General features: G+C 44.0%; 2 protein-coding genes across 4 annotated transcripts in view; one reads left to right on the top strand and one right to left on the bottom strand.

Moving 5' to 3' along the window:
• Positions 1–17,573, top strand: part of RAB3GAP2 (RAB3 GTPase activating non-catalytic protein subunit 2) — a 91,033-nt gene extending 73,460 nt beyond the window's left edge. For 2 of the 3 annotated variants that reach the window (XM_032872952.1, XM_032872951.1), the window contains 11 exons: positions 3,353–3,526; positions 3,631–3,737; positions 6,153–6,219; positions 8,126–8,196; positions 10,723–10,758; positions 11,897–11,971; positions 12,395–12,613; positions 15,135–15,224; positions 15,467–15,688; positions 16,820–16,978; positions 17,392–17,547. In XM_032872952.1, the coding sequence (XP_032728843.1) occupies positions 3,353–3,526; positions 3,631–3,737; positions 6,153–6,219; positions 8,126–8,196; positions 10,723–10,758; positions 11,897–11,971; positions 12,395–12,613; positions 15,135–15,224; positions 15,467–15,688; positions 16,820–16,978; positions 17,392–17,547 (1,376 nt within the window). Of the gene's footprint in view, positions 1–3,352; positions 3,527–3,630; positions 3,738–6,152; positions 6,220–8,125; positions 8,197–10,722; positions 10,759–11,896; positions 11,972–12,394; positions 12,614–15,134; positions 15,225–15,466; positions 15,689–16,819; positions 16,979–17,391 lie in introns of all 3 variants that reach the window. The other variant, XM_032872949.1, reaches the window with a different exon arrangement.
• A 3,677-nt stretch (positions 17,574–21,250) lies between these two features.
• The window catches only part of IARS2 (isoleucyl-tRNA synthetase 2, mitochondrial), a 57,800-nt gene continuing 53,175 nt past the window's right edge, over positions 21,251–25,875 (bottom strand). The window contains exons 21-23 of the mRNA XM_032872953.1: positions 25,616–25,806; positions 22,956–23,100; positions 21,251–21,400 (exon numbers count right to left, since the gene is read on the bottom strand). Of these exons, the coding sequence (XP_032728844.1) occupies positions 21,258–21,400; positions 22,956–23,100; positions 25,616–25,806 (479 nt within the window). The 3' untranslated portion in view covers positions 21,251–21,257. The remainder of the gene's footprint in view (positions 21,401–22,955; positions 23,101–25,615; positions 25,807–25,875) is intronic.

Raw genomic sequence — 25,875 nt, 5'->3', positions numbered from 1 at the left:
TTTCTCAATTTTAATCTCTAAGACCAGGAATTTGAATCAATATAACCCATAAGCTCAAGTTCTTTGGGATTGTCAGTCATTTTTAAGAGTTTAAGGAGATTCTGAGACTTAAGAAATTCGAGAACTTCTGGAACAAATAGAAACTGGTTCTCTAAGAACCTTGGGTTTGAATCTAACCCGTTTTTCCATTTCTTGCTTATTGCTTGCTTATGGCTCAAATGAAGCATCTATGTGATTCCCCAGCTCTGGGTCTGAGCCTGTCCCCTTCCCTCTCCCGACCTGTCTCATTCTGGATTCTAAATTGTACTTACTCCTCTTTCAAGGCCCTGCTCAAATGCTTACTCCTCTAACAAACTGCTCATGATCTACTAGCTACCAATTTTCTCTTCTTCCTCCTGATTTCCACAGGACCTTATACCTCTTTTGTGATTTATCACTTTCTACTATTCTAGAGCCATTGGGTTCTTGTGCTTACATCCTGCAGGACCAGAAGCATTGTAAATTTTTAGTTGTCTTGGTGTACTCTCTTTTTATCAGCAGCTCTGTCAGGCATTTGATACTGGAATGTCTGTATTCCTGGATTTATAAACACCCATGTATTTATAGATTTCGATTTAGTTAACCTGTCTTCTTATCCTTTATAAGATTTGTAAACTTCAGCCTGAGAGGCAAGGCCTTAGGTTTGGCATATAATTAGTGGCCTCTGCAGCTGCTCTCAAGGAACATAGACTGTGGGTGCCGTCCTGACACTTGCCTTCTGCCTTGTCCCGGTTTGCCAGCATAACCCAGAAGGAGCTTATACACTTGTTTGGAGCTCTGGTTTTGTGACTGCCACCCAGAGGACCCCTCCAGATCGCCTGACTCTGGTGGCCAATGGAGCTTATGCTTGTGGTCCCACAGGACTGTATATATTTGCTTACTTTTAAAAGCTAATGCCTGACAGGGTACCTGGCAGTGCAGTTGGTTCAGCATCTGACCCTTGGGTTTCAGCTCAGGTTGTGATCTCAGGATCATGAGATTGAGCCCCACTTTGGGCTCTGTGCTCAGTGTAGAGTCTGCTTGAGATTCTCTCTCCCTCTCCCCCTGCCCTTCTCACTTGTGCTCAGGTGCTCTCTCTCACTCTCAAATAAATAAGTTAAAAAAAAACCACAAAAAATCTAATGCTTGAGGTTCTGGCTTTCAGTCAGCCTGAATGTAGGTGTGAAGATCCTCTCTTCTGGGACACTGGCTGGTCTTGGCACATCCTCAGCTACTGTGAACTGTTAAATATCTATTAGGCTGCTTGGCTAAGCACAGAGGTTTGAGAGACAATCAAGAACTGAGGCATGATTGAGCAAGGCCATTCCTTTAAGACTGGAAGAGGTCGTTCCATCTTCTGTGTAGAAACCAACACAAAGACTCATGCAAAAGGAAGAAATAGAGAAATATGTTCCAAGTGCAAGAACAGGATAAAACTTCGGGGTGGGGAGAAACCTTAATCAAATGGCGAGAAGTCCTTTACCTGATAAAAAGTCCAAAGTTAGAGTCATAAAAATGCTAACCAAAGTGGGGAGAAGAATGGATGAATACAGTGATAACTTCAAGGAGATGGAAAATAAGGAGACATCACAGAGCTGAAGAATACGATAACTGAACTCAGTACATGCTAGAGGGTTTCAGCTGCAGACTAGGTGAAGCAGAAGAAAGGATCGGTGAACCCAAAGACGGGGCAGTAGAACTCACCCAATCAGACAGTTACAGATATTGTAACAATAGATAAGTTGTTATTTCTAAGCATGTGGTAATCACAAAGCAAAAACCTGTAATAAATACACAAAAGATAAAGAGAAAGGGCTATAAGCAAACCACCAAAGAAAGTTATCAAACCACAGAGGAAGAGAGCAAGAAAAGAATAAAGGAACAGAGGAACTATTAAAGCAGACAGAGAACAACATGGCAACAAGCAACATCTACCAGGAATTACTTTAATTATAAATGTGCTAAATTCTCCAATCAAAAGACAAAAGGTGGCTGGATGGGTAAAAAAAACAAAACCCATATATATGCCACCTCGAGACTGGACACACACAGGCTAAAAGTGAAGGGATGAGAAGAGATACTCCATTCAAATGCAAATGGAACCCCCCCCCCTTTTTTTAAAGTTTAAATAAGTTGTTTTTTGAAAAGCTTGCGAAAAAGTTGTAAACTCTACACTCCTTGCTGCCACCTGCTAATAGGGTAGGACCGTCTTTGTGATATTAACCTAAGCAGTGTGAGCAAGGGCTTGATTTTGGAATGGAAACTACCAAATGACCTGGAAGTCAAACATGAGAAATTGGAATACCCAGCACATTGCTGTCCTTTATTATCACCGATAAGTGTGATTTTACTGTGAAGCTTTCTTTTTTTGTGTGGAAAGGTTTATATTTGATCAAAATAGGAAGAAGAAGTTTTGGTAATTAGAGAACAATGTATCATTTGTTTTAGGTAAGAAACAGGACTCTTTGTCTTGAGTGTTTTCCAGTTTCCATGTAGAATTTTTTGGCCTATGTCAGTGACTGAAACATGGGAAAACATCATGTTTCTTAGAGGTAACTAATTTTTGCCTATAAGTACTCCATGTAGGCAAGTTATTTGGCTATTAAAAGTAACATGTTGCCTAAACAGGTATCATGCTAATCAGTCTGTTTCACTTGTATATAAATGAAAGTGGTTTAAGGGCACCTGGGGGGCTTAGTCAGTTAAGTGTCTGACTTCGGCTCAGGTCATCCCAAGGGTTCTGGGATCGAGCCACTTGTTGGGTTCCCTGCTCAGTGGGGCATCTGCTTCTCCCTCTGCCCTTCCCCCTGCTTGTGTTCTCTCTCCGTCTCTCTCTTTCTCTCTCTCTCTCAAATAAAACCTTCTTTTAAAAAAAAATGATAGGGGCACCTGGGTGTCTGAGTGGGTTAAAGCCTCTGCCTTCAGCTCGGGTCGTGATCCCAGAGTCCTGGGATCGAGCCCCGCATCAGGCTCTCTGCTCAGCGGGGAACCTGCTTCCTCCTCTCTGCCTGCCTACCTCTCTGCCTATCAAATAAATAAATCTTTTAAAAAAATGATAATGTTTTGAAGATGTATTCATCCCTTCCTCTGTGTCTGGCAAAGTATATGTTGAATTTGTGGACATAGAAGCTACATGGTTACAGACAAGTGTGTGCATTTATGTTTAATATATATTAGAGTATATATATATATATATATATTAGGTTATTATATAATTATATGTATAATATATATATTAGAGCATAGAGATGCCCTTAGCCATCAGATATTGCATTTGGCCTTGCCATCTTTGCTGAACACTGTGAATTTTCATTTGCTTATCTCCACACTATAGGTGGCATTGCAGACAGTGTAGCCAAGTGGATATTTAAACAGGACTTCAGCCCTGAAGTACTAAAACTGGCTAGTAAGGAAAGAGATGCAGAAAACCCAGATGAACCCAAAGAAGGCATTAACAGAGGTTTACTTGAAGCATCAGAGGTGGAGATGACCCTAGGAGCCATACCAGGTAATCCATAAATATGAAGAAATATGCGGCCCAGAGTGGAGGGGATGTGGCTGAGTCTTTGTTAAGGAAAGACTTATAAATCTGTCCTCTCTTGTGGCTTTCAGACTTGTTGCATTTAGCCTATAAGCAGTTTCCATGCAGCCTTGAGCTGGACGTGCTGCACGCCCACTGCTGTTGGGAGTATGTCGTTCAGTGGAATAAAGACCCAGAGGTAAGGTTCTCGCCACTTCTTTCCTGTTAATTCTGTCGTTGTGCTTATGCTGTACATATGTGGGACTGTTTAGGTCAGTGACGTACTGTAAACACTGGACTTTTCCCGCTTGGGATGCCGCTGTACTAGGAGCTGTGCTAGGTCTTTTTCATGCATTATCTCTCAGTCCTCACAGAGAACCTGTGACATGTGGACATTGTCAGTAACCCCCTCTGGAGAAGAGAAACCAGGCCCAGAGAAGTTCGGTTCCATGCCCCAGGGCACACTGCTGAGTTGGTCTGGGCCAGGATTTCCACCTAGGTTTCTTTGTGTTTAGAGCTGGCGTGTTTGCCCCTGCTCCTAGTTAAGTTGTGATACGTATATTTTTTATTTCCTTTTGAATTCCTGTATGAGACGGCATGAACTTACTAGAAACTTTGTAATATCGTAGTCATCCTGATAAAGCCAGCGTGAAGATCCGGACACTGACCTAGTGTCTGCTTGTTTAGATATCCCTGCGTTTGTCTGTCACTTCTCTTATGTTCATCTCCGAAACACCGAGAAAGCCGCACTATGTACAAGGCTGACCCTAGTCCAGGGTTAGCCTAACTGCCCTTTTAGCTCTCTGCTGGGGCATCGTTTTCTGCCACTTTCTCTCGCAGAACAACCATAGTCGGGAAGCAGGATAGGCCCTGAGCTGAGGGGCTGGATTTGGGTCCCAGCTGAATTTCTGACAAGTGTCTGGGTTTGGGCCAGTCACTGAATCTCTGAACCTGTTTGTTTCCCCCTCTACCTTTTTTTTAATGAAGGTGCAAATCCTTCAGGATTGATGCCTGAATTAAGTAAGATGTGAAAACATAGGATGGGTATTGCCCTTTGCCAATAAGTCCGTCCCTCAGGTCTCCCTAGTCAGTGCCCTGGTAAATTATCCCTCTCCAAGCCAAATATTTTATGGTCCTTATGTCAGGTTGCACTTTTGAAGAAAAAAATCTCACTGATGAACTAACACACACTAATACATGAATTAATGATACTCTTCCTCCCCCAAAAGTGTTGTCTTTAATATGTAATCACTTACATATTAAAAGGTTTTTTTAAAAAGTGCTTTAAACAAAGGAATGGCCCTTGATCAATTAAATCTTGACCAAAAAGTGATTTTAGCACAGGGGACCCTGTTGATGGTCCCTAAGTCACCCTCTTCAGTGGCCTGCTCTATGATCTGAGTGGCCATTGTGTTTGGGCTCTCTCCTTCAATGGAAAATTTTTTCTTACAGGAAAAAGGAATGTTACAATTATAATAAGGACATAATAGTTTGTAAAATCTGAATAGATTAATTCCAGATTCAGCCCTAACAGTGATACATAAGGAGAAAATTCTGTTTTACATCATTCATTATAAACTGAAGGCGGCTTGGGACACAGCTGAGGTCGAGCCTCATTGCCCCTACTCACCAGCTGTATGATCTCTGGGAACATTTCTCAACCCTTTGTTCTTGATTTTTTTACTGAAAGTAAATGAGGACTGTAGCTATCTTGAAGGGGTGTTGCAATTTCTAGAGAAAATGCATGCGTAGTGCCTGACATCTTGACTAGTGCTATCATGGTCTATTTAAATTGTTTACATTTCAAATAAATGACCATTTTTCTTTTTTTTTTTTCTTATTAAATAATTCTCCTTTCCCCATCCAGTCCCTACCCCAGTTCTACCATTTTATACATGAGCTTCATCAGGATCAAGACAATTGAAATTATTTGAGGGATATCACTAACACTAGTATGTGTTATCAAAGGTGATAAGTTTAGTGTTTGTAGCTATAATATTATTTAGCAAAGATCTGGGTAATGTCATCAGTTTTACATGCTGCATATGAGTGTTAATATGTCAGACCTCGATTAGAGGGAGTTGAATTTCAGACATGTTTCCCTTCACTGCTTTAGTTTTCCTCGTTGGCATGTTATCACTAACCAACTGTATAATTTACTTACCATATTTAGCTTGCTTGCTTGAATGTAAGCTCAGTGAGATCAAGGATTTGGGTCTCTTTGTTCATTACAGTGTCTCTGGTGCATAGTAGTGCCTTAATAAATAATTGTTGAATAATGAAGAATGATATTTGCAAAGAAGTAAACCCACCTCTGTGTGAAATTCAAGTATTTATTAAAGAAAATACTGCTGTCATGTCCAGGCCATAGTGAATATTGATTCCAGATGTCAGCATATATGACCTGGTATCAATCATCATGTAGGTAACATGAATTTAAGAGAGACCATTGACACTGTCCTATTTTCTTTTACCTAATACATCTGTGTTCTTATCACCACATTCTTAGGTAGCTTTATGTAGAAATTTAAGAAGTTACCATTTGTGTTTGAAACATCTGTTAAATGATACCTCTCTTTTTTTCTCTCTCTCTTTTTTCCTCCCTGTATGTAAGGAAGCACGTTTTTTTGTTAGGTCAATAGAACACTTGAGGCACATTCTTAATGCGCATGTTCAGAATGGTAAGTAAATAAGCATTAAAAACGTAACTGGTGGATTCAAAAGAGGCAGGGATCTTTAAGTTCACATTCTGTTCATTTTTTATTTGATGGCTCTGGCTCTGCCTCCTACCTAACACGTGACTGTGTACGTGTTTGTGTATCATGATGGGTGAAGTCCTGGTCTTTGAACTGCTTAGGAAAATGCTGTTTGGGAGGGGATAACGGGGGAGAAGTAAGGAGAATATTAGACATAAAACACTGATTTTCTTTTTAGATCACAGGTAGATAAGGAAAGAGGGATGGGCTTCTCAGAAAGGGCTGAAGTTGCTAATGAAATGTTAGGTAGCCAAGAGCCTAAGGCTATCATATGGTACAAATTGCCTTGTGTTTCTTTTTCTGTGTGTGTGATGTTATTTATTTATTTGACAGAGAGATAGCGAGGGAGGGAATATAAACAGGGGGAGTGGGAAAGGGAGAAGCAGGCTTCCCGCCGAGCAGGGAGCCCGATGCAGGGCTCGATCCCAGACCCTGGGAACATGACCCAGACCAGAGGCAGATGCTTAACCACCTGAGCCACCCAGGCGGCCCCCACCGCCGTGCTGCTTTTAATAAATGTGACTGTTCTCCGTTGGCTGCTGTAACATGGGGACTGCCGATATCTCCTTTACAAAATGTCACAAATTGTGGTGGAAAAATTGTAAACAGGCTGCTGGTTCCACTAAATTAGTGGGTTTCCCTGGAAGAAGTAATGGAGGGCTCGGCACGAGGCTAGTTATTTTACTAAGTGGTGAAACTAGGTGTTGAGCCACGTAAGAGGGAGGCATCAACTTGGTGTCCATGTGATGAATTTTAGGGAAACTCCTTATTCCTCACCGTACCGCCTCCTCGCAGGTGGTATGACATCCAATTGGAGAAATCTAAAATGTCTCATTTTCTGTGAAGAAAACATGAAAATATTTTTCATCTCTTACATCTTACCTTCTTCCTGGGAGGAAAAAGAAGATGGAAAGTGACTCATTTGGAAAATAGGGTCTCTAGAGAATTCTACCCTTAATTGATAAAATTAAGTCACTGCTAACTTCAGGCTTATATTTAAGAACTTAGCTCTTTGTCCAGTGGGTCTCTTGGCTTCTCCACAGCCCCTGAGGCCCTCAGCCCAGTTACGGAAGCACCGCTTGCAGATAATGGCCGCAGGGGAGATGGCATGCTGAACCTAATTAACAACAGTTTCAGAAATTTCAGTGCCATGGTTTATTGAATATGGACGTATATAGCCCAGATTTCTTGTGTGGTTGCTTTTGTGTTTTATTTTTTAATACTTCCTCATATGTCACTTTATTTGGTGGTTACCTGTGGGGAAAAAAAAGACTTTTGGACATTGAGCTGTTTCTCTTGCTTGGCTGTTTTGAATAAAGCTATTCTTGACACTCTGATAGACATCTTTGTGTTTCTTTATGCGGTGGCATTGCTGGGTCGTAGGATGGACACACAGTTAGCTTTAGCAGAAACGGCCAGTTTTCCAAGCGGTTTTGCCACTTTCTGATGCGCCCCCAGCAATCTATGAGCGTTCCAGTGGTTTCCTTATCTTCCCCAACACTTGGTTCGGTCATTTAAAAAAAAAAAAAAAAAAAGCCCTTGTGTTGGTTGGTTGATATCTGTGATTTTAAGGTGTATCTCATAACTAAAGATACGGATCTTTTCTTACACTTAGTGGCCATTTGGATACCCTCTTACACAGCTCAGTTCTGATTATCGTTGAGGATAAAGGTTTTTCTTAATTTTACAAATATTGTAATGTGAGATGTCAGAAACGATATCTAAATAAATAGCCCATATAGCTTTATAAGCTTAAGGAACAGTAATTTGTTAAGCATGATAAAAGAAAAAACAGATAAACTTTCTACTTACTACTTTACTTGCTCTCTAGGCATTGCTCTCATGATGTGGAATACATTCTTGGTGAAAAGGTTTTCTGCTGCTACGTACTTGATGGATAAGGTAAGGTAATTTTAAATTTCATATACTTGTTTCTTTCCTTAATTGATTGATATTAGAAAGTTTCTTTACAGTGGGCCTTGTTAGACTATTTTTTATTTGAGATTACATTTTACTAATGCTCCGTTAACTGTAATGCCCAGTACTGGCATTTTGAGGACCTGGAAAAGAACCTTCCAGATCCTCGAGAGTACTTTCCTTTAAAAGCCCCTTAACCAAAGAGAGTGTGACTTATGCTTGACTGAGGAAAAGATTTGTACCTTGTTTTAAATTAAAATGTACAAATGTATAGTTAACTCATCCCTCTTTGGATGTAGGACAAGGTATTTTCTTTGGGGTCGACTGCCGCCCTGCTTTGGTTTTCCTACAGAAAATTCACCCCTGTTGCCTTGCGTGTGATTTCTAAATCCCTTTTCTTTATAAAGTGGTGACGCAGTCTGAGTGCAAAATATTCAGATTTTAAAATTTATGCCCTCTTCTTTGTAGTCGCTTCCTCTGCATCTTTCCCAGTAGAGCTGGGAGTCGGCTACTCTGCACAGCTTTTTAAAGCACTCAACCTGGTATTTGTATATCCACCCCCTTTTTTTCTCACTCATATTTTATCAGTTACTTAATTAAGTGGCAGAAATACATGGTTACCTATTACAACCAACCAAAGTAGCTTTAGGAACAAACAGTGCTCAGGGGACAGGACTCAGTGGACGGAGACTAGCCGCCGCCCCCCAGCTGGGCACCCGGGGCCCTGAGCAATGTGTCCCCAGGCCTGGCAAGAGTGTAGCTTCATCTGGCATCAGGTGAGTGGATGTCAGGAGAGGGACAGCACGTAAGGACAGCACGTTCTTGCAGATGTACACGGACAGACATTCAGCCGTAAGCATGACATTCAGACCCACTTGGGGCCACAGCTCCACTACAAATGCTTTCTTGGCTGTTCCTGGTAACAGTTTTCTAGTTCAACCTGATGTTCCCCACGTGCTCACCTTCCTGGCCTGCTTCAGTGTTTGTTTTCCAGCTCGTTCCTTTTGGCCTTTCTGGTACTGCTCTCTTCCCCTCCACCTCTGGCTGCTGCCTTCTGGGAGAGCAGTAGCGTGAAGCCTTTCACATGTCTGTCACTGTGGGGTTGTGTAGTGTTCGTACATCAACGGCCACACAGGACTCTCTCAACCCGGACTTGAATTTAAACAGTGCTGAATTAGGAGGTAGAGAGTTTTGACGATTCATTCAATAAATACTTAACTACAAGTATCTCTTGTGTGCCAAGGGCTGTGCTAGGTGCTGTGCTTACAGATTTCAAAGTCCCAGCCCCTGCCCTCCAGGGACTCCCAGTCTCAAAGGTGAACAGGGTGCTTTGGGGACTGAGAAGAGGAAGGAAATAACCAGGTCAAGGGAGGGCTTCTGGGCTGAGTTGTGGAGGAGGAGTGAGCAGGGAGCAGGGGTGAGACGGAAACGTATTCCTGCAGAATCCGTGTTTGGCTCAGAGCTGGGAGGAGTTTCGGGCGCTGGAAGCACGCACTGGGGGAAGGAGTGGAAACCAGACATGAAGTCTTTCCTGCGTGCACTGTGGGTTTGGGATTTTCTAACCCTCTGTGTGAACTGCCTAGCATAGGGTCTGGCCCCTAGGGGGAGGGCTCAGAAGGTGGTAGCTGTTACTTTATCTTGAAGATGCTGGGGCAGTTTTAAGCAGAGGAATGATATGTTCAGATTTGTGTTTCAAAAGATGATTCTGGCAACAGTGAAACATGTGGGATTGGGAGGGGCCGAGCGTGGTGGTTTGAGGGCCGGCGCAGAGATCTCAGTGAGAGGCAACGAGGAAGAGTCGTTGGTGTTGGGATCCTATCTGCCCTGATCCGTGTGCTGCCTCCTGGGAATTCTTGTCAAGTCATGTTCCCGAAGAGTCGGGATAAGTGTGCAGTAGAGTTCATCAAGTACTTATTGAATTGAGAAAATCAACCAGTTTTCTGAGCTAGGACTAGAACTTCTGTCTGCACTGCATTGTTTTTTCTTCTTTTTGACCATTTAAAATGATTGTGTATCTTTATCAACAAGCTACTCTTTATTCATAACCTTGAGTTTGGTTCTGGGTTTTAAGGCAACAGTTATTTGCCTTAATAAGAATCTGGTTTTTTTAGAGGGTTTTTTTTTTTTTTTAATTCAAAAATATTTATTTATTTATTTATTTTTGTTCTGTTTTTCTCAAAATCTTTATTCACAAAAATATTCACACTGTGGTGGCTATTTCATTATTAATCCAAGTATCTGAATAAAACTAAAATAATATAGGTTTAAGATGATAATAACTGAAAAATGTTTATTTTTGATAAGGATTATTTTTGAGCCCACGGATATATTTTTCGTAAAACATTTTTAAGTTCCACCACAAAGTTAACTGCATTCTGTTACAAATGAGTAGAACCAACATTTATTTATAGCTGAGTTTTTAAAATTTTCTTACTTTTACTTCTTATACCATAGTAATGCCTTCTTATTTAAATTGTTAAATGAATATAGTTTTTTGTGTCCCGTTCTTAGGTTGGAAAATCACCAAAGGACAGGCTATGTCGAAGGGTAAGTGACTCTGTTCACCAGATGCCGAGCTGTCCGTCCTGCGCCTTAGGCAGCACCGTATTCACCGCAGGGCTGGACTTGGTCTTCTTCCATTCCGATGGCCTCTCAGGGGATGAGAAACGGGGGAAGATCATACGATGTTAAGGAAACTGGCCATGAGTTGTGGCCACTTTTAATTTACCTCTCTAGGTTGTCAGATACCTTCCAACTAGAAATTTATTAACATCAACACCCAGTGTCCTGTGGAAGCAGATTCATGAAGGAATTTTAGCTACTTTCTGTAATAACCATCACACAAACGGTCTTCAGTACGATTCCAGCCCACGGTTGCTGGGCTGTTTGAGGCCGGTGAGGAGGAGAGCTAACTTCTGCTCAGAACTTCGAAATACTCTTACTACAGACACCTTGGGCAATCCCGGGACACGTGAATCTAGCCGTGCTAGGCCCATAGTCCTGACAACCCCACCGGGGGAGAGTTCTGCTGTGCTCCTGAGAGTGGCTGGGACTGTTATGTGTGTGTGTACACACACACACACACACACTCACACAGAGTGAATGATGCAAGGATGAATTACTTAGGATGTGAGGGATTTATTGGTTGTGGGTTTCAAAAAGCTGGTGAATGCAGGGCCAACGGGAGCGATGTGTCGCCCACAGCCCGAGTGTGGTATTTAGTTCCCGGGCTTGGGGATGCTGGCTTTGTTCGAAAGGTTCAGTTCCGTCCCTGAAGGACGCTCTGCAGCCAGAGCGGGCTGTTTTCTGAGGACTTCTCGGCTTGGCTGCTGTGTGGCGTCTCAGCACGTACCCTGACCCCTGACCGCCTGGCTGTCCAGCGCCTTAGCGCGCTGGTCCGCCACAGCGACCTGTGGCAACCGATGGCGCCGCGTCTTCACAGCACATGGGGAACCCCGGCTTGTGGAAAGCCTGTGGGGGTACTGTCTTTTGGAAAGCCTGATTTTAAAATACAGTGAATCTCAAGAAAGGAATTAAAATGTGCCAATGCCTTGACTTTCAAATTCTTGTATGTCCAGCGTTGAGAGTCCCCTGCGTAGGTGTGCTGTGCTGTGTTTGTGGCTTTTCTGGTGGGAACTGAGGCAGTTCTGCTGCAGGTGCTAATCGTGTTCCTTTTTACCGGCAGGATGTGGGGATGAGTGACACAGCAATGACCTCCTTCCTTGGCTCCTGCTTGGATCTTCTTCAGACTTTAATGGAGGTAAAAGAGGCGCATTTTCCTTCTGAACTCTCTCTGAGATAGCAAAAGTTTTTAAAATCGCTGAACTTAAAAAAGGACTCTAGATGCTGTGAAATGTGTAAGCCTGACGATTCACAGACCTGTACTCCTGGGGCAAATAATACATTATATGTTAATAAAAATTTAAAAATTTTAAAATTAAAAATAATTTTTAAAAAAGACTCTAGAAAGAGGTTTTTTCCCTTTCTTCATTTCTAAGTTTTGACGTAAATCCCCCAAATCATGGTTTCTTACAAAGAATTAGATTTGATTTTTTGTTGTAATTTTGGGGTCTGGGGAGAAAAGGGGTTTGCACTTTCCCCCTTGTAAGCGCGTTAAGATATTTATTTGCAAGCTCTTATTTCTCCGATTCTGCCCGCGGTTCTCTGTTCTCCAAACCCGCAGGCCGACGTCAGCCGGGACGAGATGCAGGCGCCTGTCCTGGACACGGAGGACGCGTGGCTCATGGTCGAGGGACCGATCTCCATCGTGGAGCTGGCGCTGGAGCAGAAGCACGTCCACTACCCGCTGGTGGAGCATCACTCTGTCCTCTCCTCCGTCCTCTACGCCGTCATGAGGTTTTCTCTGAAGACCGTGAAGCCGCTGTCACTCTTCGATAGTAAGGTGAGGACCCCGGAGGCCTTGAGAGCCGGCTCGGAGCCGAGGGCTTAGCAGGCGCGGGCAGGGCGATAGGCAGGACTGTCTTCTGGGACGTGTGTGGGGTTACTCGCCGGGGGCTCCCTGCTTGCTGCTCTCCACCAGGATGCCTGTACTTCTGGCTTCCCTGGACTCTTCCGGGTCGAGTCTTGCCCTGTCAGCTGTCATCTGCCCTTCCCATTCTGCACATTCTCGGATAGACCCATTTTCTCCCTCGTGGGTGTCTCCAGGCCCGACCTGTCCCCTGAATTTGAAGCGTGTATTTCTTTCTTCCTTTTTTAAAGATTTATTTACTTGAGAGAGAGGAGAGCGAGCATGAGCACGAGCAGGAAGGGCAGAGGGAGACGTGAGAATGTTCAGGCAGACTCTGCTCTGACCACAGAACCTGACACAGGGCTCGATCTCACCACCCTGAGATCAGGACCTGAGCCAAAACCAAGAGTCAGACGCTTAACCGACTGAGCCACCCAGGCACCCCTGAAGTGTGTATTTCTGTCGACTGGCTCTCTTCGGATGGGCTGTGTGACTTCGGACGCCTCCTGTGTAACACACTTCCTCCCCCAGGCCCCTGCCCTTGACCTAACCCGCTGTTCCTCGTAAACCCCCAGTGAAGTCGGCGCTCAGTTGTGTGCCGGGCAGGTGGGGAACCTTGAACTTCTCTAGCTCGCCTCCCTTCAAGCCCCACCCGGACTGTAAGTCATTCTCATCAATTCTTCCTTAAATCACATCTATCCATTCCTCTCCATCGCTAGACCCTAGTTTTTTCTTTTTTGTTTTTTTTTTTTAAGAAAAACCGAAATGAAGGGCCTAGCTCAGTCCTCCCCTCAAAAAGGGAGTTTGTGAAACGAGAGCACATCCGGAATCGGACAGGTGCGCGGGGCCGTCCGTCTCAACCCATGCGGTGCTGCGGTGCCCGAGCCCGCTTGGGACTGTCCTGCAGACAGGCCCTGCGGTTCGGCTGGGAAGTCAGGATCCTGCCCTGCCGTTCGCCGGTGCGGGTCCGGGGTGTCCCAAGCCTCTACGGGCTCGTTCACAAGTGCCGCGTCCGGGCCGACCTCACGGGCGCCGTGCGGGGAAGTGATGCGCTGCCCGCGAGGGGCTCCGCGGTGTGTGTCGCGTAGTAGGTACGAGACGGTGTCACGGGTGTGCGGACACGTCCCCCTCCCCAGGCCCCGCTGTGCAGCAGACCCTCTGGTAACAGACCCCTGGGGGAGGCTACAGAGTAACAGACTGTGTAGGTGAGTATGTGCAGAGACTTTTTCTTTTTTTAAAGATTTTGTTTATTTGAGACGGAGCAGGGGAGATTGGGCGGGGCGGAGGGTTGCGGGGGAAGCAGACCCCCGCTGAGCAGGGAGCCCGACGCAGGGCTCGAGCCCAGGACCCTGGGATCATGACCTGAGCGGAAGGCAGAGGCTTAACCCACTGAGGCCCCCAGGCGCCCCCTGTGGAAAAACTCGCCGTCGGGGATGTCCAGTCTGCCCTCACGACGGGGTGAGGAGCTTCACCTGACTGGCGCTCACACCAGCTGACCTACAGCCCACGATGGCTGGTCTAGAAAGCCCATTAGAAGGTACCTGGGGTGACTGCAGGGGAAAACCCGGCAGCGCGGGACAGTGGGGTCGTCCCTAAACCCGGACGGCCTGCCGGGAAGTGCGGGGCACAAGAGCAGGGGCCTCTCCAGCCTCCTGGGCCCGGGGCTCTTCGCTCTCTACTCCGTGTCCTTGCAAGAGCTTCTGCAGTTCTGCTTTGGCTCCACAGATACACATCTGTTCCCGTAGACAGTTGAACAAGTTGTTCTCAGGCGGGTGCGGAGTACACACTGGGTCTTAGTTATCTAGGACCGCGTAACAAATTCCCTCGAAATTTAGTGGCTGAAAACATTTTGTGGGTCGGGAGTTCGGGTCCTGCCTTACTCAGGTGCCTTTGGCGCAGAGTCTGCAGTTCGGGTTTAGGCCGGGGCTGCCGTCCCATGTCAGCCCACACCGGGGACGTACGGGGGTCCACTTGGACGCTTACATGATCGCGGGGAGGCTGTTCTCGCCACACGCACTTCCCCAAAACACAGGTCCCGGCCTGGCAGCTGGCTTCCCTCCGGGCCTGTGACAGCGCCTAGGAGCACCCAGGGCAGGAGCTGTGGTCCTTCTGTCCTCTCAAGGGAAGGGGGTGACGCAGGGCATGTGTACCAGGAGGAGGGGATCATGCCTCAAAGGCTGCCCAGCACATACTGGAGCGCTGTTGATGAAGTTAAAATGGGGGCGTCTGGGTGGCTCAGTGGGTTAAAGCCTCTGCCTTCAGCTCAGGTCATGATCTCAGGGTCCTGGGATCGAGCCCTGCATCGGGCTCTCTGCTCGGCAGGGAGCCTGCTTCCCTCTCTCTCTCTGCCTGCCTCTCTGCCTACTTGTGATCTCTCTCTGTGTCAAATAAATAAAATCTTTAAAAAAAAATAATCCATACTTACCCGTTTTCTTGGTCTTTTCTTTCTCTTTAGGGGAAAAATGCATTCTTCAAAGACCTAACTTCGATTCAGTTATTACCTAGTGGGGAAATGGATCCAAATTTTATTTCTGTACGACAACAGGTAAATTATAGTTAATTGGATTTTATTTCTGTCTCTCAGAAGAAAATAGTAAATCAAAAATTTAGCTGGCCTTAAAGGATGACATTTATTCTTGAAAGCTAATTTTCCTTTCAACTGTATTTTCCTTTTTGATAATTAATTTCAATGGAAAAGCCACCCTCATTGACAGGAAAGCCCATTACTGTGATTTAGACCTCTTTTAATGATGAGTAGTGACGGTGCTGTCCTTCTCCATTGGCAAGTTCTTACTGAAAGTCGTTAGCGCGGCCGTCCAGGCCCAGCACTCAGTCATGAAAGACCGAGAGTCCATAGAAGAGGCACCGACCACTCCTTTTGGGAAAGACCAAGACTGGCCAGTGCTAGCTGTGGATTTGGCTCATCACCTTCAAGTTAGTGAAGATGTGGTTCGAAGGCATTACGTGGGGGAGCTCTACAACTACGGAGCGGACCACTTGGGAGAAGAGGTAATGTCGCCTGTGAGTGTGAGGTGGGGGGTCAAGCCACACAATTACAGTTGGGAGTAGAGAGTCCATAAAGTCTCCAATAAAGCTTTTTGTTTTTCCTTTTGTTAGGACTTCTAGGCACAGAAACAACAGAATGTTAAAATCTAAAACTGTAATCAAATTCCTGTTTCTGGTCTGTATTTAATAAACTCCTACAGTGCCAGGCCTGTTCTATCCAGAGGGGCATCATGGTACCCAAAACAGACAGGATTCCCTCCTCATGGAATTGATGGTCTGCTGGTAGGAGCAGAAAAGCTTGCTGAATTTATTTTAATTTTAATTTTATTTATTTATTTATTTATTTGATCATGCAAGCATGGGGAGGTAGATGGAGGGCAAAGGGAGAGGGAGAGAGAGAAACTTAAGCAGGCTCTGTCCCCAGCACAGAGCTGAATGCGGGGCTCGATCTCACAACCCTGAGATCCTGACCTGAGCCGAAATCGAGAGTCGGACGCCCAACTGACTGAGCCAGCCAGGCGCCCGCGGGCGCGCTCACTTTCATACTGAGTGACAGACACTGTGAAGAAAAACAGATTCCCATGAATAAATGGGAGCTACTGCACTACGGTGGTTAGAGGGATAGGGGAACTGAGTCCCCAAGGATAAGATGCAGCCAGTCACACAGGAAACCGGGGCAGCAGTGCTTGAGGCTGAAATGATGAGAAGTACAAGGTCCAGGGCTGGAGGGCCAGAGTGTGGTCCCCGCATAATAGGGAGTGAGCAGCGAGGAAGTCCGAGAGGAGGCGGGGAGGTGGGCGGGAGCCAGATCCCACGTCTCCTAGCATACGGTCATTCCTGCATTCAGAAGCCACTAGGTTTGAAGCGGTCATGATGTGATTTAATTCCCTTTGCCAGAAACAAAAAGTGACTCTTAGAGTCCTATTGAATCGAAAAACTAGGGGATAAGAAAAATTAGGTGGTGAGCAGAACTTTGAATTTTGAATGCTAAATTTGTTTTGGACTTTTTTTGGTTGTACACACGGCCACAGCTTAAAAACGAACCAGAATCTCTTCACTGGCAAAGCCTTTCCTAGACTGAGTACACGTGTCAGCTCTCACTCTGTATACACTTGTCCATGTTCATGTCCTCAGGCCATTCTCCAGGTTCAGGACAAGGAGGTCCTTGCCTCGCAGCTGCTGGTGTTAACAGGGCAGAGACTGGCTCACGCGCTCCTCCACGCCCAGACTAGAGAAGGAATGGAGCTACTGGCCAGACTTCCGCCCACGCTCTGCACTTGGCTGAGAGCCATGGTAAGTACGAGAGCCTGAGATCATCGGGTCACCGGATGCTTTCTTACAGGCATATTTAATGACAGGTAAGGAGAACATTCAAATTAGGAGTTTAAGTTCATTCTGAAGAATTCTTACTGGGAAATGACTATCCTGACAAATCTCTTTTTTTTTTTAAGATTTTGTTTATTTATTTGACAGACAGAGATCACAAGTAGGCAGAGAGGCAGGCAGAGAGAGGGGGAAGCAGGCTCCCCGCTGAGCAGAGAGCCCGATGTGGGGCTCGATTCCAGGACCCCGAGACCATGACCTAAGCCGAAGGCAGAGGCTTTAACCCACTGAGCCACCCAGGTGGCCCTATCCTGACAAATCTTAAGTGAGTAACAATTACTGTTGTGTATAACTGATCGGTTATTTTTGTGTCCCATTTGCAGAACCCCCAGGATCTTCAAAACACAGAAGTGCCAATTGCAACGACAGCTAAACTAGTAAATAAAGTCATTGAGCTTTTACCAGAAAACCATGGGCAGTACAGTTTAGCCTTACACCTCATTGAAGCGGTGGAAGCCATATCTCTTCCTTCTTTATGACACTTACCTACTGAAAATGGTCCCAAATTGTGTGACTAGAACATGAATTAGTGCATGTAATTTTACATAGTAAGATCTGGAATTTTATGAAGGGAGTAGGTCTTTTTTCTTTTGTAAAATAAATACAAATACATACTACTTTTTAAAAGTGCAGTCCTGGCTAAATTCCACTCCTTTGGTTAATACTGAAGATAAAATAGAACTGAATATCAACTATACCATATTACTAACACAGATGTTTTACTGTTTATTTCTAATTTAAGCACTTAAATAGCTTTATGGGTAAACTTTGCTATTTCAAATGGGTTATAATTTACAGATTATGTTCTTATTATCAGATTCTATATTTCGTACTCAAAATGTTAATTATAATTAAATTTAAGTGTGTTCATGTATAGTCCCCTGTCAGTAAAATTTGAGGAACACCCCACTGGCTTTTGTTGGCATGCTTAAATCCCGGAGCTCTGCACGAGGACAGGTTCTTTCCCCGAGGTTATGCTGCCACCACGGGAGGACGATGACCTTGCTTTGGAGGAGGAACGGGTTCGAGATCCTCATATTCATCAGAAGGGACACTGAACAACATTAGAACCCTTAACCTGTTGTCCTTGCCAAAACTGAGAATCTGAGACGCAAGCAACACAGCAAAATTAATTACGATGTAAGTTAAGATTTACTTTTTGCCAAGATTCAAAGTTGTATCCACATCAGGTCATTGTAAAAATGTATTATCTTGTAAAATTTATGTTTTAAAAAAAAGGGCAAAGATGCTAAAAAAATTAAGTCCAATTTATTTTTCCTACAAGTGTTTAGAAAGGTCTGCTTCTGGGATATGGTAACATTATCTGTTCTTGCGAACAGTACAGGAGAGGCCTAGTGATATTACAGCTTTGCAAACCTACCTCACAGCTGGGTTGAGAGAATAAAATACAACTAATTTTGTACCCTAGAGTGCCTCGAGCAGTCCAAGTGCTGAATAATTATTTGTTGATTAAAACCAGGTTAACCAAAACTCTGTAAAAAGTGCTTTGAGCTCTACAAATACCAAGTCTTTATTAGGGTAGATCTTTGGAATGTAGCCATAGAGTGCAATTACTGATCTCTGTCACGGATCACAATTGTTATTCATAGTAACTCATTGTGATAGGGAAGTGTGTTGTTTCACTTACATGTAGGAAGCCAGCCTTAGTAACTGTACAAAGTTGACGAGTATGCCCCTCGAGGTTATAAAGAAAAAAGTCTCACATTTGAGGATATCCTAGTGTAAATTCTTTTTAACTAAAAGATCACACCCAAATAAGAACTAAAACTTAGTCTAAAGAAAGAACTAGTTCTAAAGAACTTTAGTTCTTGAAAGAACTAAAACTGTCTAAAACTTACTAATTACTGTTTAATTTAAAAATCTTGAAAGATAAAGTTTAAAGATGTCTTGGATATTTGGGTGAGGGCCTCTAAGTCTGACCGAGGCTCACGCCGTGTACAGTAGCAGCACCGAAAAGGACCTTAGCTCGTCCAGCTTCTCCGCCTCTGCCGGGATCTCCGCTGGCCCGTCCAGACACAGTCCTGTGAGTCCTTGTAAACCTATCGAGCTTTATCTAGTCACCTGTTAACATGCATTCTAAAAATTTGTTCTTCCTGTGATTTTTCTAAATGCTCTGAAAGTAGTTACGAATTTTGGAGGCTGGTCAAAGAAACTTTACATCCTCACTTTGATTCTGTTATCACTTTTGGGGGAAGGGGAGTACCTGATAAACACGTTAGATAATAAAGCTGCTTAAACTTATTCTCGTAGGACACACAGATCTGGGGATTGTAGAGAATAGTAATAAGCTGAAATATGGTTCATGGGACCGTAACAGATCACTGAATTACAAATCTGTAATTACATTTGTAATCCTAAAGTTTACCATTCAAAGAATTTTAAAATTGAATTCTGAGTTATATGGTTAAGAAAACCAGTTAAGTATTCTGTGATTTCATCAAGGGCTTTTAAAATAAATTTGAGAGAAGAAAAGAAAATAAATACCTATGTAAACATTCTGTAACAACAAAGAGCCACAAATAAAGGAATTAGAGTGTATGTAGGATGGGTGATTTCTGAAACAAAGGTATGTTGCACTTTCTGATGGGAAGCCACTAACAGTGTTTTCCTAGCGAGAACTCCCACCCCCCGCCACACCTTTCTTTGTTAACATTAAACAGGCATCTGTACCTTGTTAAATTTCACTGTATAATGCTGAAGAAAGACAGAAGTGTTCAAATAATTGTAACTTCTACATTACAGGTTATGTTTAGATGTAGAACTAGAAGAGCCAGATAAACGTAGGTGAACAGGAACATAGCACCGACCTTCTAAATGCTTCATACTTTTGCTAAGAGAAAAAATAAGAAGTGGAGAGAGTTTTTCCTTTGTTACAAATTATAAAACCTCATCTAAGGTCAAAGTAAGCACTGTTACATTTTTAAATTGCTTTCCTTTAAGTGGTTAATTGCAACTTAAAATCAAAGAAAACAGATTTAATTTTTAAGTTTACATGGAATATAATGTTCACTTACGAGTTGCTGTGGTTCATTCATTTATGAGACAAATCTTTTTAAAGTACTCCATAGCAACAGTGAAAACCTTCCCTCACCCTGACAGGAATGAATTTGTTGGGCTTCTAAAAGTTAGAGTTCTGCTGAATAGAATTAGCTGTCCCTAGAAAGGTTTTAATCCAATACTGAATTGTTTATAACATGCTGTTATCTATTGTAATGTACTATAAGTAGTGACATTCTGTACATACTTCTATTTTCTGTGTCCATTGTTGTGAACTTATGTATATTAGTGAAATAAATTTTCAGCTTTCATGTTGTTTCAACATTCGTAAATATCAGTATTAAGATTTTCTTTTCCCTCTTGAATGAGAGTAACAAGTTCGGTTTTCATTCTTTTTTTTTTCTGCTTTATCCTTTTTTTTTTTTTTAAGATTTTATTTATTTATTTGACAGAGATCACAAGTAGGCAGAGATGCAGGCAGAGAGAGAGGGGGAAGCAGGCTCCCTGCTGAGCAGAGAGCCCAAGGCCAGGGCTCAATCCCAGGACCCTGAGATCATGACCTGAGCCAGGCAGAGGCCTTAACCCACTGAGCTGCCCAGGCACCCCTGATTTTCTTTCTAATGCAAACAAGAAACCCAGCTGTTTTGAGGAGGCTGCCGTTCACTAGTAAGGCAGAATGACATCACTGTCTCCTAAGGGAAATGCACCTCCGCCATTCTCCTTCAGGACTGTGTTTTTTACTTGATATTTACAACTTCACCAGTATCAGTAAATTTCCAGATGCCTTTATTTTTAGAGGTTACAGAACTTAAATATGGAGTCAAGAAGCTTTATAAAATATAAAACATTTTCTGGTCAACCACATTTAAAGTCGAACATACCCAGTGCCTCTGTTCTGAACAAATCTGTTGCCGATCTATCGAGATCCGCCTGCATATCTGTATTTTCCCGCGTGTGTGTGTGTGTACACACACACACACACACACATACATTTTTATCTGCTGCAGGAAAAACTTGTAATTCTGAACTTGACCCTTATCCTCCACCACTTCCTCTTCCACTCGTTACTTAAATCTAGGCTTTCTTCCTTCCCGTGGTAAACCGCGCCTCTGACTCAGGGCCGGTGCTCTGGGGCGGCCTTGCTCAGAGAGTGGTCGACAGCAGGGGGCGCTTACTTCCCACTGACAACTTCCGCGCATCGGGGGCAGAGTGCATCCGGGGACTCGGCCGTGTACTTCCAACAACGAGGGCATTTTTCTTTGGTAGTGGGCGTGACAATTACTTTATAGGAAGACTCTTCACGAATATCACCGCCTGTGAGAGAAAGATACAGGGAGACTGACAGGCTGTTCAACTTGTATCTCTCTTCTCTGGGTGGTTTGCCAGCGTTCCTTTTTCAGCGCTTTCTCCCTCCCCTGGGGAAAGCTGGTCCGCATGGCTTCACTTGCCACATTCCATAGACAGCTGTGACAGCGGACTCACACCCTGACCCCTGAAGACAGCTGGGGAACCGGAGACCCCGAGTGAGCGGGTAACTGATGTTCCCCAAGTCACGGGTTCTTTGTCTCCTCACACAGAGCAGGCCTTCTAGCTCTCCATCCAGGCACAGTTCTCACAAATTACACTGCCTCTCCAGCTTCACAGAATTTTATTTTTTTAAAGATTTTATTTATTTATTTGACAGAGATCACAAGTAGGCAGAGAGGCAGGCAGAGAGAGAGGGGGAAGCAGGTTCCCTGCTGAGCAGAGAGCCTCATACGGGGCTCGATCCCAACACCCTGGGACCACGACCTGAGCCGAAGGCAGAGGCTTAACCCACTGAGCCACCCAGGCGTCCCTACACAAGAATTTTAAGAACCAAATTACAGTGACAACTGCAGTGTCCCCACTTAAACCTTGGTTTAGGGGCACCTGGGTGGCTCAGTCGGTGAAGCATCCCAACTCTTGATTTCAGCTCCGGTCAGGATCTCAGAGTCTGGGATCCACTGGAGCCTGCTTAGGATTCTCAAGCTCTCCTCTCCCCCTCCCTCCACCTCACTCTCTGTTTCACCCCCTCTCCTAAAAAAAAAAAGAAAAAGAAAATTCTTGTTATAAACAAAAACAAAAACTTCTCCACTGTTAATACTCTCAGACTTCAGCCTATATATATATATATATACACAGTGAAGAAAGTTATTTTCTAGCCATTATACAAAGAAAGTACATTAACATTTTGAAAAGCGAGTGAGAATCTTTACTACATGGTCAGTGCTTCCAGGCCTCCGACTTAAACTGATACCCATAAATGAGCCTCCCGCCTCCTGCTGGCACCTAAGAACCATGACGAACACAGGCAGCGTCACTATCCCCACAGGATCCACGTGTCATTCCCTGTTCACGTGACCGTGCCTCCACGCCACCACTGAGAACGAAGCAGGCTGACAAAAGTTCCTGCCCACTGCAGGAATGAGTTCCATAAAACTTCTTCCTTAACCCTTCATGAAAATTAGCTAAATCTTTTAAAAGAGGTTGTGCAAATAAGGAATTTGAGAGTCCACACTGGGGAGGGGCGGGTAAGGCAGGACCAGGATCCTGAGTACCAAAGCAGAGGGACGACAAAAGCCAACAGGAGTGAGGTTGACTAACGTCACCTACAATGACCACTGTTCACAGGAAGGGAGGGAAAGCATGCTCCTCTCCCGAGCCCCGTGATCCCAAGATCATCAGGTAGGACACTTCCGAGATCTGGTTTAGAAACTTGGCCAGTTTCCCTGAAAAGACACACTCTCAGAACACACCTTTAGAACACACCCAATCCCCCGCAAAGCTGATGGCTTGCGATCAGCACTCTGTTCCCCAGGCCTCGCCTGCTCTCTCCCCTCTTCCTTACCTTCTAAATTGATTAGGAATGTCCCTTTGCGCTCAATTACATCTGTCGTTGTTGATCGTGGCTCCTGAGACAGTAAAGTCGTCTGGGAAGCCATCATTAGTTCATTCAGTTGAGACGTGCTGGAAGTCTCCTCCGCTTGTAGCATCTGGGAATAAGCATGCTGAAGTTACTGTCCGAATGTTTACTGCAAACTGAGGTTAGAAGAATTAATGCTGCAAATTCTTGTGTTCACCGAGTGACCCTTTAGTGCCATTATCTCCTAAGCTAATACTATTAGATCAATTAGAATGAAAAGTTCTTTTTTAAAAAATTTTAGAGTGCATGAGCTGGGGGAGGGGCAGAGGGAGAGAGAAACTCCTGCAGATTTCCTAATGAGCGGGGGCATGATGTGAGGCTCGATCCCATGACCCTGAGATCACAACCCAAGCCAATGTCAAGTCGGCTGCTTAACCAACTGAGCCACCCAGGCACCCCCAGAATGAAAGGTTTTAATTAAAAATGTCCAGGTATAGTATGTGCTCTGTAATACACTCTATGCTGGGCACTTCACTATGCCAGATGCTAAATGTCTGTTATTTCTAATTACCATGGTGTTTCTCAACCCATTTTCCAAACAAGGAAACCTGCTCTGAGGAGTTAACTACTCACGGTTCTCAAGCAGCGAGTGCTGGAGCTGCGCTTCCCGCCCAGGTCTGTGGGCCTCCGAGCCCGGACTGCTTTCTCCCTGTGTCCCGCTTCCCACATTACAGACGTGTTAAGATACGATCTGAACAGACCTGCTCTAGCCACACACACCAGTGGTGCCAACGGACTAAAGCGCAGAGCTGTTCTCAAGTACAGTAAAGTGGAATGTCCGGTACGCACTTTCACACTTCTCATGGTAACTCTGCTCTTCAAAATGAGTTGGTTTTTTTTTTTTTTTTTTTTTTTTTTTTTTAAGGAATGTGTGTATTACATCAAGGGGTGCTTGAGTAGCTTAGTCAGTTAAGTGGCTGAGTCTTGATTTTAGCTCAGGTCAGGATCCTCAGGGGCCATGGGATCCAGCCCTGCATTGGGCTTTGCGCTGAGTGTGGAGCCTGCTTGAGATTCTCTCTCTCCCCCTTGGCCCCTCTCCCTCTGCTTGCACATTCTCTCAAATAAAAATTTTTAAAAACGCAAGAAAAAAAAAACAGGAAAATTAATCTGGTTTTAACAAATTCACGTAACTGGTAAATCGCGATCCAGGACCCGTCTGACGGCTATGTAGTGTAGTTGCTAAGAAAAGTCCATTACTTTTTAAAATCCCGAAGAATTTTTTCCAATATAAATGATTGAAACAAGCTGTTATTTTTTTTAAACTCATTACTCAGAATTAATGAAGTGAAAAGACACAGGACATGTAGGAGGAAAGCCCAGAACTACGCTGTGTAGCCGTAGCTAGGTCACAGTTTCAATGGTCTTCTTTGCTCATAAAATAAAGGAGTCAAGCCTCCCAACTACACATTTTTTTTAAAAGATTATTTAGAGGGTACACACAGGGGAGGGGCATAGTGAGCAGGAAAGAGAGGGTCTCCTACTGTGCTGAGCGCAATGCCAGGCTCCGTCGTGTGACGGAGAGCGTAACGGACCTGAGCCGAAATCAAGAGTCGAATGCTGAACCACGTGAGCCTCCCAGGGGCTTCCCAACGTAGAGATTTCAAAGTGAGAGTTTCTTACTGAAATCATCTGCTGGCTGGTCAATAATCTACAGACTGCGAGCCTCAAATCTTAGTTACATTATGAAAAATTTAACCTGAGCTTACCAACCAAATAAGATGGTCATTTTCAGAAAACTATGATAGTGGTAAAAGTTTTAAAATATGTTCATTGTCAATTCTCTTCTCCAGCATTAAAAGTAGAAAAACATCAGGACACCTGGGTGGTGTCTCCGTCTGCTCAGGTCATGATCCCAGGGTCTTGGGATCAAGTCCCACATAGGGTTCCTAGCTCAGCAGGGAGCCGCCTCCTCCCTCTGTCTGTCACTCCCCCTGCTCTCTCTCTGTCCCTCTGACAAAAAATTCTTTTAAAAAAAGAAAGATATTAAAAAAAAATTTAAAATGAAGTAGAGAAAAATCTTGAGTCAGTATGTTAAGCCACAAGCCAATGTGGCCAATGAACCACTAACAATTGCAAGAAGAAAGTCTTGATGGTGCTTTTGGAAATAAAAATAGGATGAATGCTTTGAGATGACATGATAATTTGCTGCAGCAAATGAATTTTCTTCAAATCTCCTGAGAAAAAGATGGAAATCTTTTTTTTAGATTTGTTTCGAACCTGGTCCAGGTGGACAAAATTCTCAGAAAACTAGACACTTAACACAAAACCCTCAATTTTTGTGTATTGTAATAACAATGTTGTCAGTTTCTGTCACTTACCTAATTAGCCCTGAGGATTGCATTTCAAACATGACTCTGCTGCACCTTACCTGTCCCAGCTTACAAAGGATGTAGCAACAGAGTACATGCTTCAGAGAAGGCAAAGGAAGCATAGAGGAGGAGGAAACAAAGACTCCGTGATAAGATCAGTATTACAAGATCTCTAAACTAAAAAAATGCTCCTTATACAGAGATTTTTAAAAGCCAAATTTCAGGGGAACCTCTAGGATACTAACATCACTTCCAAAGAGACAAACTGCTACTCACCTCTATGATCTCAAAAAGCAGCCCAGGCTCGATCACAAGGGTGACCTTGTACTCGGCTGCGTTTCTACCAGGGATGCTCCCGAGAAACGAGTCTCTCATGGCACACGTGCTCTCTATGGCTTCCTCTAACCCAGGCTTCTTCCAGATAGAACTTGTTCTAATCCAGCCAGTACGAAAAACACTCTTGGGTTCTTTAAAAAAAAAAAAAGAAATAAAAGTAATTTACATATATTGCAAACTGTATAGAAAGCGCTAACCAT

Source organism: Lontra canadensis, unplaced genomic scaffold, assembly GCF_010015895.1.
Source record: "Lontra canadensis isolate GAN:19392208 unplaced genomic scaffold, GSC_riverotter_1.0 scaffold46, whole genome shotgun sequence".
Taxonomy (NCBI): domain Eukaryota; kingdom Metazoa; phylum Chordata; class Mammalia; order Carnivora; family Mustelidae; genus Lontra; species Lontra canadensis.
This window is presented reverse-complemented; position numbering and strand designations above follow the sequence as displayed.